This window comes from Coturnix japonica, chromosome 3 (assembly GCF_054131305.1).
Source record: "Coturnix japonica strain WE chromosome 3, WE-NBRP24, whole genome shotgun sequence".
Classification (NCBI taxonomy): domain Eukaryota; kingdom Metazoa; phylum Chordata; class Aves; order Galliformes; family Phasianidae; genus Coturnix; species Coturnix japonica.
This window is the reverse complement of record NC_140665.1, coordinates 6,135,735-6,148,904: the sequence shown is the minus strand read 5'-3', so window position 1 is coordinate 6,148,904 and position 13,170 is coordinate 6,135,735. Positions and strand designations below refer to the sequence as shown.

General features: G+C 42.0%; 1 protein-coding gene across 7 annotated transcripts in view; it reads left to right on the top strand.

Annotated features, from left to right (window-relative positions):
* MACROD2 (mono-ADP ribosylhydrolase 2) overlaps positions 1 to 13,170 on the top strand; it is a 789,463-nt gene that overhangs the window by 25,548 nt on the left and 750,745 nt on the right. For all 7 annotated transcript variants that reach the window (XM_085542412.1, XM_085542411.1, XM_085542408.1 and 4 more), the window contains exon 3: positions 221 to 328. In XM_085542412.1, the coding sequence (XP_085398538.1) occupies positions 221 to 328 (108 nt within the window). The remainder of the gene's footprint in view (positions 1 to 220; positions 329 to 13,170) is intronic.

The window sequence follows — 13,170 nt, the reverse complement described above, 5'->3', positions numbered from 1 at the left end:
TGTGTGTGCAACGTTCTTCAGCCCAGCTGTGTTTGAATGAGGGTTGTGCTGCAGCCAAGATCAACAGGGAGATGCCATGGGCTGTTGCTGCCCTCGCGAGGCTAAACCAGGATGTGTCACTGTCCCATTACAGACCTGTAACCGAGGCTAATGATGCCTGCTCTAAATGTCTTAGTCTTGCTGCCATGCTGATAATCTGCTCTGTCCTGTGTTTTTGTAGGTGAGAATGCTAAAGAAGATGCGCAGGGGAAGAGAAGTCTGAGTGAGAAAGTGTCTCTGTACAGAGGTGACATCACGCTGCTCGAGGTTGATGCCATCGTTAATGCAGGTATGTGGCTGAATGTTATCGTGGCTTGAAAGCCTTCATTGTAAAGATATCCATGCGACAAACCTGAACTCTGGGAAGTTACATAGAATTGCAGTGTCCTGTGGAAACCTGCTGGAAACTCAGCATGCTTTGTTCCTGACTTCTCTGTATTCCCTCTGTTCACCCTGTGTGCCTTTATTGTGACGAGGGTTTATTGTGGAACTTGAGCACCGTGGTCACTAAGGAAAAAAAATAATGATCTCATGTCTATTTTTTTTTCTTAGCTTGAGTAGCTGAGAGTTCACTCTTGATATTGACAGGACACTGCACTTCAATACTGAGTTACTGCAGTACGTTCCAGTCTGGCTTTTAAATTGAGACATTTGAGGACTAGATAATGTAAAAATCTTTTAACAGTAAGATGATAGCAAAAGGGACATACTGTTTTTCATGCTTTGAATGTCTGCTTTCTTGTGGGGAGATGGTATATTTTAAGTTTCTGTCATTACTTGTGGAGCTCTAAATGTTTTACAACCTCTTTTGCTTTAGTGACTGAAGAAATGTGTGTAGCATCTTGTGACAAAAAAAGGGGAAAAAAATAATGAAAATAATCTGGGAAAAAAAAACCAAAAACTTATGTGATTGATTTCATCTATTGGATTATAATAATCTAATTTGGCTACTTGAGAAACACTATGGGAAGGTTTTCCCCCCTGCTCCCACCCTTTAAATTTCAGCTCCGCTCCCCACCCCCTAAAGGTTATGGTTTGTGTCTTTTGGCTGTTTGCTTTTTTTTTCCTTGGTATCTGGTTGTGTTGTCATTAATTGTTGGGAATAACGATCCATCTGCAACAACTAAGTGCTGGTGTTATTTATTTTTTGGAAGGAAATCTACTGCATTTTTCCTCTGTAATGGAGTAAAGCGCAGAGAATCCCCAAGGTTGTGCTGGGCAGATTGATGTGCTTGCTTACAACAGTAAGAAGTTATATAGAGATGCTGGAGCTCGTGTCTGTAAAGAGTGTGCCCATGCAGCAGGGACTGTCTGTGCACTTGAACTGTTTGGTTCTTTTTCCTCTCTGTGTAGCAGAGAGTTCTCCTTATTCACAGAGTTCCCTTGAATCACAGGTTGAAACTGGCTGCAGATTAAGTTTTGGAATTGAAATGGTTTGATTTTCTTGACTTAGAGGGTTTCTTAATGCTTTCCGTTTGGAATGTCAAAAACCCTACAGTCCTAGTCCAGCAATCACACGATCAAAGTAAGGATCTGTTTTCAGGCTTTTACAAAACATACTGAGTGACTGAGAGGTACCTGAAAAAGGGAGGTGATGTGACATTTACCTAAAACCATTCTCAGTTACGTACTGCTGTGAACATGTTGTTATTGCAGAATAGTTCCTTCCAATGTCCTTGTATTGCAGGCAGGTGTTAGTTTAACTTCATGTTTTGCCTTGAGCATCTTGTTAATTTCCTTTCTCTGTTTTGTTTTTAAAGTATTCTACGCAGATGTTTATTAAAAAAATCTTAATTTTAGACTGACCTTTTTTATTAGTGTATTACACTCCCCATTACACAGAACGTGATCTTGGCTCTTAACAAGTTATTTCCTTTTATCTCTTCTTGGCTGCTGCCTCTGTGTATCTGAAGCGTGGGCAGTGGGGGTATTAAGAAGGTCTGATGGCTTAAGTAGGCCTAATGTAGCAATGCTAATGATGAGTAACATCTTCTGAGGCTGTTGGAAAACTAAAAATGTAGAACTTGCTTAGCTCACGTTTAGGTTTCTTATGACATGGGGTCTCTGTATGCAGCCTGGATGATCCAAAATACAGAAATAAGCAGCAAAAATGTCACAAAGACTTGACGATAAATTGGGAGTTATTTGTAGTATCAGCTAAGGAATGCATTTTCTGGATTCCCCAGTTCATAAAAGAGAGGCATTGCAGAAGAGGGCCATGAAGATGAGGAAAGACCTGAAGCATTTCCTGTGTGAGGGTAGACTGAGAGACATGGGGCTGTGCAGGGACAAGAAGGCCGAGCGGGGATCTGATTAATATTTATGAATGTCTAAAGGGAGGTGGGAGGCAAAGGGATGAGGCCAGGCTCTTCTCGGTGGTGTGTAGTGATAGAACAAGGGGCAATGGCCTAAAACTTGAATGTAGGAAGTTCAGTGCTAATGTGGAAGAATTTCTGTATGGTAAGGGTGATGGAGCACAGGCTGCCCAGAGAGGTGGTGGAGTCTCCTTCTGTGGGAGATATTGAAGACCCATCTGGATGCCTACCTGTGTGACCTGTTGTAGGGAACTGCTTTAGCAAAGGGTTGCACTTGACGGTCCCTTTTAATGAATATTTAGGGAGGTAATGGTACTTTTTATACTTTGAATTTGAAGTAAATTTGGTACTTTTATACTTTATAATTTGAAGTAGAAACAGGAGCTTCATTTTTGAAAGTGGGTATTTTTATGTGTGACCGTGTAGTCATGTATATTAAATAGCAGTTCATCACTGCTGGCCTTATGTACAAATTCACTTGTTACCTGTTAAATCTTACTGTCAGGTTGTAAGATAAGATGATGTATATTAATGTGCTTGTGAATTAGATTTACTAGGAGCAAGATCAAGATCATATTATGGAGCAGTTGGGGGCTGGGAAAGGATTATCATTTCTTATTTGACTGGGAAAGGGCATGGCTTGCAGAACACTACAAAAAGTGTTAATTCTTAGCCTTGAAAAATGTCCTTAGATAGAGGTACAGAAGTATGGTACTGAGAAGAAAAATCTTTAATTTCCAGGAAAAAAGAGCATCCTTTCTCTATTCAAGCTGATCTTTGTTAATAAGTCTATAGTATTACTTGTATGTTAGCAACTAGCTCATTGCCTACAGTTAGAACAATGAGGTTACTCCATTCAGTGAACTGCTGTGCTCGAGCACTGGAGTCTTCCCTAACGCTCCCAAATCTGGCGGAAAAGCTGATGCCTATTAAAGGGAATCTTGTTTTCCATTTTGAGGAAAGGGATGGTATGCAAAAAATCTTAGTTTGATAACTATCAAGAAGAGCTAGTGGAAAAATATAACTCAACTTTTTATATCTCTTTTCTGGTAGGAAAGCAGGCTAGGAAGTGACTTACATCTGAGGCTCTCAGAACATTTAGGGTTTGAAACACTTGTCCTGTTGTCCATCCTTATCCTGCCATTGGAGATACGTCGAACTGGGAAATCCTCACAGTCCTACCAAGTCTCAGCTCTTCCCGTTGGAAGACTCCTTTCCTCCCTTGAGCTTTTGCCTTCAGAGCCACATTTAAATATCGTACTCTAGCACAAATATATTTCTTAGTTATCTTAACTAGATTTTTTTTTCTGGACTCTTGACCTCAAGGTATAATTCGATCATTTAATTTTGTAACATCGCATTTCTCTCCTGTCTCAAATTACACGTCAAGGTAGAAATACCACACATAGAAAGTGTGAACTGAATACGTTATTGCTGAGCTATGCTTAAACCAATGCGTGGTTACAGTCAGTGGCTGAACCATGCCATTCCACATAACAGCTTGTTAATGTGCAATCAGTTGCTGCAGTTGCCTTGAACTTGGTGCTTAATGAACAGGTGGGAGAAAAAAGGATGATTTCAAATCTGGAACAGATCTGACACCAGGCAGTTTCACTGATTGCTAATCCATTTCATTTGCCAACTTAATTTATCAAGCGAGATTTTCATCTTGCAGCTTCTGAAGTGGAAACTACTTCAGCAGTGGCCTGTCTGGATATTACGAAGGTGTTTGAATTTCACTGCAGTTCTTAGCTCCACTGTAGTACTTAGATGGAGAACTGGAAATGTGTCCAAAGTAACAGTGATCAAGAGAGTGTAACCAAAGAAAAGTACATTTAGAGGTGTGATTTCATTGAGGTGGGTTACTGCATCTTCCATTTGGGTCAAACAGCTTTTGCTCTCAGGATGTGACAAAGGCTTAATGTTGGGGAGACTGGCTCAGAAATACACTGGACTGCTTGAGGGTGAAGGGAATGAGTTGCATACAGTTAAAAAGGCGTAGTTTTCTCTATGAAATGAATGCCATGTAGTAGTTGAGTGCTGGCTGATTTGCACCATCAGTGTTTTGATAGTGACATTAGCATGGCAGAAACTATAAAGGAAGGAGACGTTTGCCGTCGTGTCCCTCAGTGTTGTATCCTGGCTGTCACCAAAAGGTCCATTGAAACTTCAGTTTGAAAAAGAAGAGCTTCAATGAGGAATATGCGTTTTGTTAGTTAACAACTTGATCTCAATGCAGATAGTGCTTTCAGGGCACTATGTGTTTACTGAAACTAGTATGGTGACTTTATTTATTTGTGCTTTGACTGTTGAGCCCATTCAGTCTCATTATTTCTAGAGTTCACGAGGAAAGAATCATCTGTATAAATGATGAAATAAACAAACTGAGTGCTTTATGGATACGGAGAAAACATTTTGGTTAACTCTTCCTAGGCGTCAGACCACTATGTTTATTGTTCTTTTGTGCCATGGTATGTCCTTTCTGGAGGAAAAGCTAATGACATAAAGCAAAACACTGGTAAAGTTGGATTTCTTCAAGTCTGTCTTGCAAATGGGATGTGCTAGGAGTGCCATGAGTGCTTTCTGACAGCAGGTGGCAATAGCTCTACTATTATCAGGAAGCCACTTGCTTCTGTACCTTAAGTTTTTTGGACATCCAATCAGTAATTACTTATGCAGAAGAAATGAAATGCTTGTGTTCTAAGGCTACTTGTTGGATGGCTTGCACTTATCAAATGTCTGCTCCATTACATGTATTTAATGGCTGTTTGGAAGAGAATGTGAGACAGATATGGTTTGGAAGAGCCTCAAGTGTCTCTTTTACTTCATAGAGTGATATGTTAAGGAAGGGCTTTGCTTTCAACCTACACTGGCGGTGGGACTGTCATCCCTGGTGGTGTGATGGATGTGTAAGAAGCCAGCTGAGATCTTACTGCATCATTATGCTTTGCTTCATAGTATTATATCCACTTCTAATCAGGACTTGGGATTATCTGGAGGATTTTTTGTTTTTAAGCGGATAGTTGCGGAGTGGTATTCTTTCAACTGTCTGCATTTAAATAAATAAGCAAGATTCCTGCAACTGAAAGCTGACAGGACATGGAAGTGTCTTCTGCAATACCTACAAAAACTTGCCAGGTTGGCTGGCTGGTGGGCTGAGGTTGTACATGTTGTGCTATTATAGTGTCTCCATCCTTCTGACCATGTGTATCTGTTTGCTCTTTATTAACCTTTATTAATGTAAACTCATTGAGATGGACAAGGCTTTGGATTTGTACGGATTGTACGCTGGCTGACATCACGTTGAGCTAAGTAATGCTGTAGCGTTAGCATGGGAATTAGTATTTCTATGCAAATCTTAATCCCATTAAACATATGCTCTTAAATTGAATAAGGGAAAACATGCTCTGATCAGAGCAACTGAACTTCAGGTTTATCTTGTCTCAGAGGCACACTGAGAAAACAGGATAACTGCTTGCAAGGAGCTGTAGCGAGTGCTGGTATTGAAAAATGCTGTTGTGTTAGGGATCCTGCCTGACTCCTCTTCCTTCCCCTTTGCCATGATGCACTGCTCTGACTTAATTTTTGCAACTGTTGCGTAGAAGATGGATGCCTTGTCTTCCACCCTTTAATTTCTAGTTGCTTGTTTTTCTAGTGTTTTGCTATTTGCTGTAAATCTGGGGAAGCTTTTTAGGACTATTAGTCACTTTAAGCGTAGCTTTGATCACTTGTAACATATATAATTATGGACTACAAGATGCAGGCTAGGCCTGATTTTGGCCTATGGCTGTTGGAAACGCTTTTCTGACAGGAGGAGGAGGTTTCTATATGATGTTGCAAAAGCAGAAGCTGTTTTTCATTAGAATTCTAGCGCTCTCTCACATCAATATTACTGCTAAAAGTATGGCATGGCTTTTAAATCTGGACTCCAGCCTCCTTCGTGTGACCCACTGTCACAATCACTGCAGGTGGTAACTGCAGGTAAATGCATATATCAGAGCTCAGTGGAGGTTTGCAAAAGTGGTATTTGCCTGTGAGCTCAAGCGTGCTGGTGAGTGTTTGCAACATGCGCAATAAGTGCCCAGACACCTGTGCTGGGCTGTTGTTCAGAGTTGTGAAACATGTTGGGTTGCACGCAGGGATTGTTTTAATTATATTACTGAAAATGCAGTGGATTCCTTTGCTTCCTACGGAACGATGCTGTGATGAGCAGTGCATCTCTGACTCCTGTAAGGTTTATGCTCTGAGATGACAAGAATGTTCTAACATGACTTTAATACCTCCTGACTGCACTGTGGCTTGCGCAGTGTGACTGAGAGAGGAGTCTGCTGTGTACTATTGGTTGTTGCATGCCTTTTCCTTGGCATGGCCTGGTGGCTGCAGAGGAGCCAGTAAGGCCTGGCTCCTTCTTTCCTGCACGATGGCCACTCTCTGGACTGCTTCGAGGGCAGGAGTCTCACCAGGAAGGAGTTACTCAGCTCTTGTAAGAGCTAAGCTGTAATGGCCCTTGTTCTGTAGTGGTTTCAGTGGTGATGCCTCAAAGCCCAGGGCTCCCATTGCTTGTTGTGTCTGAGCTGTTGAAGTTTGTGAAAAGCATTGATTCAGACATCTTTAGATTACTGCTCCTTCTCCCTCCTGTCACTTGTGTGCCTACACTGCAATAGCTTCAATCCAGGGTACAATACGAATCACTTAAATATGCCTCCACAGCACCTTTCATGCTCTACAGTTGGATCCCATGTAGTAATAAAATGGAAGCAGTTCTTATCTGGTGTACTTAATTGCAGGCTGTTTCAAAAAGATGGCTGTCAGCTGCATTGGATTTGTATTTAGAACTTTTTGCATTTCAAATCTGCTTTTAAGGGAATAAGAAATGCCTTTAAATTTAAAGTGTGAAGCATATTGCTTTTTCAAGAGAGCTATGCACTTGTCATGTGAAGTAACTTTTATTTCAGAAAGATGTGCTATTGCTTTCAACTGCCTCACATCAGCTTATAGAGGAGCGTAAGTCTTCCCAATGACTTAATATGTTAGATGATAATAGCTGGCAATCCATTTCCTTTATGTTGCTAAGAATTTGTGGTCTATAGCCCATCTTAGGGAAACTGGTTGGCTTTTAATCCTATTGGTTTCAGCTCTCTTTGCAATGATTGCGTTAAGCAGTAAGGTCTGTATCTCTGCTTGACTAATTCTGAACTTCTGCAAATCCAAGTACTGATATTAGTCTTTCTGAAATTCAAGTTGTTTTATATGGAGTTCGTGAATAGTCAGTTGGTGAGAAAATGGTGGATTTTACCCACTGAATTCTCCGAACTATATTAGATGTAGTGCAAATAAATCCAGAATTTATGCACAACGTACTTCTGAGGTTCCATGAGGGTTTTCAGTTTAGTTTGGATATTAACTTCAAAGTAAAGCAACTGAGTCTGGGCTGAGCTGGAACAAACTTACTCTTCCTTTCACTCCTTGGGCAGGTAGCTCAGCACTTAGAGATGTTTGCTGCTAGATGACAGACCTCAGGCTTTCAGAGAGCGGAGTGATCAGCATGAAGGCTGTTGTAATATTGCCTTGCACCTCGTTTCTGGCAAAGGTGAATCTGCTGTGGAGGCCCAGACTTGGTGTATTGGCAGGGCTTAGAGCCCAGAGCTTTGGGTCAGTAGTTCACAGCTTCAGACTAGTCCTAACACCAGCAAGAGGTTAAATTTAAAAATATACGTATATATACACAAAAAAACCTAACCACCGACCAAAGAAAACAAACCCCAAATCCAAAGTGAATTCATTGATACCACAAAGGGATGTTTTCAGGTGGGTGTGTTTCTCTATATGCCTGTCTGAGATGAGCGTAAGGTTTTGGTTCCCAGCTTTCTCAGTTCTTGTGGGTTTTAGTTCTGTCTGGCTTCTCCTCTGTCTTTCCTTGTGTTGGCATCATCTGACTCAAACCAGGTTCTGTGCCAGGGAGCAGAGCTTAGCATGTAGCTTTGCAGCATCTCTGCCACCCTCCTCTCCTCTCCTCTCCTCTCCTCTCCTCTCCTCTCCTCTCCTCTCCTCTCCTCTCCTCTCCTCTCCTCTCCTCTCCTCTCCTCTCCTCTCCTCTCCTCTCCTCTCCTCTCCTCTCCTCTCCTCTCCTCTCCTCTCCTCTCCTCTCCTCTCCTCTCCTCTCCTCTCCTCTCCTCTCCTCTCCTCTCCTCTCCTCTCCTCTCCTCTCCTCTCCTCTCCTCTCCTCTCCTCTCCTCTCCTCTCCTCTCCTCTCCTCTCCTCTCCTCTCCTCTCCTCTCCTCTCCCTAGCACTTTATAGAGCAGCTTGTGTTGATTGCAGCCTCTTCTTTATTTATTTATCTTAACTGCTTCTGCCCTTGTTAGGAAAAGGATAGACAGCAAGAAGTGGATGCTGTTTTCCTTTCTTTCCCCTCTTAGAAGGGCCACTGTGAGCTGTTATCAGACGTAGCCTTATAATTGCAAATAAGTATCTCAAATCACAACCTTCAACCCTGGTTTCAGCAGCAGCGGGCACCAGCAGTCAGTGAAACTGTAGTGATGCATTTATAACAATTTTTTTTGTTATTATTCGAGCCAACGTTAATCATCCAGGAAAGCTGAATTTTGTTCTTCTTGTTGGCCTCTTCAGAAATCGAAGGTTGCTTGGCTTTGCCCGCGGGTGAGACAGAAATGGCTGGCTGCTCCGCGTCCTTGCTACAGACACTGTGCCTTAGGGATCTCCCCGAGCACCACTGGAGTCACTTCAGATTTTGTAATTCCCTGCTGACAATTAAGTCGATTTGCTGGTGCAGGCGTGATGGAGCTAAGCTAGGACATGTGCCTTTTCTAGCCAGGGCATGGAGTGAAAGTTGACTCTTCTGCTTCAATGGCATCAAAAGCTGAAGCATATCATTACCTGATCCTGAGGAAAGGGTAGAGGTAGTACTGAGGGACATGGTTTAGTGAGCAATATTAGTGGTAGGTTGGACTGGATGATTCTAGAAGTCTTCTCCAACCTTAATGTTTCTGTGATTCTGTCTGCTGGTTTTATCTTCACTGGACAACTTAGTCTCAGATTAATATTACTTTAAGTACGGGAGGGATCATGGCAGGGAGGAGTTGAGCTTGGTGTGGTAGTTGGCAAAGCATCAGCCTTCAGCAAGAAAGGATGCAGCCTGGAGATCAAGCCCACGGCCTGTGCTTGGGAGAGGTGGTGGATGTGGCCCCAAGACCTTGAGCCTTAGCAGAGGGGACAGGCACATGGGATCTGTGGAATACAAGATTTTTTTCACTCTTGTCCAGTGTGGTCTCTGGATCAAGAGTTAATTCTGGAAATACCCCAGCCACATGCAGTTTGCAGCTTTCTTAGTGTTGGAAATACTGCTGTGACTTAATGGCTTCTGTTGCAGTTGTGCGTGGTCCTGCTAAATATATAGCTCAGTTAATATGTTTCTGTTCTAGCTTGGGTCTAATTTCTTTTCAGCCCTTGCCTGAATACTGTTATCAGTTTGGAGTTTTCCTGATGAAATGGAGGATGATTTAGCTGTAAAACACACTATTTCTTCTGGCTGCTTGTAGAGAAATCAGCTTATGAATTGACCTATGATTTTTTTATTTATTTATTTTTTTTGCTTGGGGTTATTGTGCTTTACAGACATGGAATCTGTTGATTTTATTATTTTTAGTAAAAGATTATATTCTCAATGTCAGCGCTGCAGCATCTTAACAAAAATTTGCACTCACTGTTTTTTGGTTTTTTTTTTTGGTTACTCTTTTTTCTTTAGCTACGCTTTTAGGTATTTTTCCAAGAATAGCAAAATAAATATTCTGCACCATCAGCAAGTTACTTGGTGTTGTACAAATGCCAAAGATAAAATCCTGTATAATTAGGCAGACTGGAAAGTTTTAAGTTGTGATCATGAATTCCATTCACTTGCAATATATCTCTTATGTGTATAATGAATCTCCAAATTAGATTAGGAAGAAAATATGCATATAAACCAGAAATAAGGTTCGCTTTGTCCTTTGGAAACCTTGCTGTGAGGGACTGATATGTTAATGGCGGTAGGTTTTTCATCCATAGGTATCTAAACCATGTAATCTTAACAGCCAGAAGTCCAAATCTGGTACTTCTGAAGCATTTTTCTTCTTCTTTGTCCAAAATCCTTCCTTTCCAGAATGCATGTGTGAGTCTTTTCAGTACTAATGCGTTATTCTTCTAAAATTTAATATCTGCAGTGTGTATAATATGCCTGCCTCATATCAGATAGTGCTTGCAAACTATAAAAATGGAGGTTTTAAATAAAGGAGTTGTGCAGATTGAATAGATTTGAGTTCAAGCCTTAAAACAGGAAAGGCTATGGAAGTCCTTAAATTCTAGTGTAGGCATATTCACACTTGGGTAGAATCGCTTATATATAATTTAAGGATATATAGCCCTTTTTTCAAGAGTTGCATTTCTCATTGAAGTATTCTTCTAGTATTTAATAATAAGGCACGGAGTTTTATTCTTTTTAAGGGCTGCTCTGTAATCTCTGTAGTTCATTATTTCAGCTTCAAAGTGTCGTCTGTACTGAAGCAATGAGGTGTATCCACATCGAGAAATTAAGCAATAATCGTGTAGTTTGGTGTTTCAACAGGCTTTGTTCATTAGTAAGTACAATGATCCATTGTAAGTACATGCAGTAGTCACCATGTTCCTTAGAGTCTGAAATTCAGTCTCTCCAGATTAATTTTCAGTATATTCCTGTCTGTAGTAGTACTGCCAAGAGTGACAAATGCACTTAAATGTGTCTTGCTGTAATGGCAACTGTTCCGCAAAGTTGTTATGGGGAGAATGTGGGAAATGATGGGATACTTCCATGTGTGCACGCATGGCTTTGGAGTTACTGACAGCTCATTCTTGTGCTGTGTGAGAGAATAACTATAGATGCATTAGAATGATTGGAAAAGCTTCTTTAAATAAATCAGTTGAAAAACTTGCAGTGAGAAAAGGAGAAAAGAAGACACAGAGGACACCAAGGAAGATAAAGAAAGGAGAAATGAAGGGGGACATGGGGGGGTGGTGGAGAAAGTCAGAGTTTAAATACAGGTTGGCATGCGCAGGAGAAGTTGCTGGTGGTTTGAGTTTGAGTTACTGAAGCTCATCCAGCAACTCCAGCCACTCAAATCACAGTGACTAAGACAATGTGAAGCCCTTTGAGTAAGGGCTGAGGAGGGGATGCTTTGCATTCCTGAGAACACTGGGCTGTGCTACAGATGTGAGTGGGAGGAGATGGGAGGAGGGTGGTTTGACCAGGGTGTTGTAGTCTGGGGCTGCAATCATTCAGCAATTTGGGAGCTTCTGGGCAATAAAAGCATTGAACTCTTTTAATGAGGGGGACCTGTCTATGCTCAACAGCTCCCCTGGAAGCTACCAACTTCAGACTGTCCTGGTCAAATATAGAATCCATTCATTCATTTAGGGAAATTTCTTTCACCTTTTTCTACCTTAATGAGGCAAATCAGTATATAAATAATGTTTTATCAGAGGTGCCCAGGTATCCTGGTTCTGGTATCTTCATGCAAGGTCTCTGGTGCAAGCAGGTGTGGCACGGTGGCCTGGTGCATGGCAGCATTTAGCCAGAGAAACTGAGAGCAAAGCACTAACTCATATCCGATTAACTGTCGGTGTTTGTATCTGATCCTAAGATATGACAAACTATAAAAACCACCCTTGCCTTTGTCTTCTATCAAGAGCAAATGATTGGTGATTCCAGACTGACATGCAAACCTCGCTTCCTAACAAGCGCTAAACATTTTCTAAATGGAGGCAGAGTTCAAATTTCCTTTCATTAGTCACTCCAAGCACTGCACTGAATGCACTGTGCAGATTTTGGGTCGCTAGAGTGTGCTGCGTGCCCGTCTCCATGCGGCACCGTGCACGTCCTGCTGCGGGCCGTCTGCCTTCCTCAACCCGCTGCCCTGCTGTCTCCTGGGCAACTCCATCCAGCCCCTGCTATTTCCTTTGTGCTGCACCCTGCCCTTTGAGGAAGGTGCTTCTCCAGCTACCTGGTGCCCCATGGGGACAGCTTTGTGTCACTGGGTCCCACAGCATATCACTGCATTTGGCCAAGCCAGGAGCATAGCCAGCGTGTCACTGAGCTGCTGTGGAGAGCTGGTGGACTTTGTGCTGGAGCAAAACGCACAGGCCTGGGTGTGGAAGGAATGTGGTCAATGCAATGCTGGGAAACGAACTAATTCTCATTATCATAAGGCGCCGCTTCTTAAAATAAATGTGTTGTCTGTCCTTCGGTGTAGATGTGAACAAATTGAAAGCAGCGACTACTGTGGCTATTTAATGCCTTTCTGCTGGGTCAGGTGAACCTTGGCTAAATTCTTTTCATACTTTTGGAAAAGGCTGAGCTGGTTGGAATCAGTAGCTTGAGGACAAATCCAAAACTGTTTTTTCTTTAAAGTAATTAAAAGCTATTTTTTATTACTTCTACTGTCCTGTTTAATTTTAATTAAGTTCATCCTCTGATGAGAATTGCAGTCTGAAAAAGCAGTGGGAAATCCATAATATCTTCCCCTGGATGAAGATTGCAGCTGACAATTTGCTGCCGCGGGCGTCCTGTGCATTCCTGCCCTGAGAATGAAAGCACAGGGAGTGGTTTCCTTAGGGGCAGGTCTGTGCGGGGCTGAAGGACCATTATGAACCTTAAAGCCTTGAGAAATATCTCGAGACCTCTCTTCCATGCCAGTAAATGCAGTATTTTTAAAGAAATAACTTAAAAACCAAAAGCCAGCTGACGAGCAGCGGCGTTGCGTGTGCGTTCCTGTACTTCTGTGTTCTGAA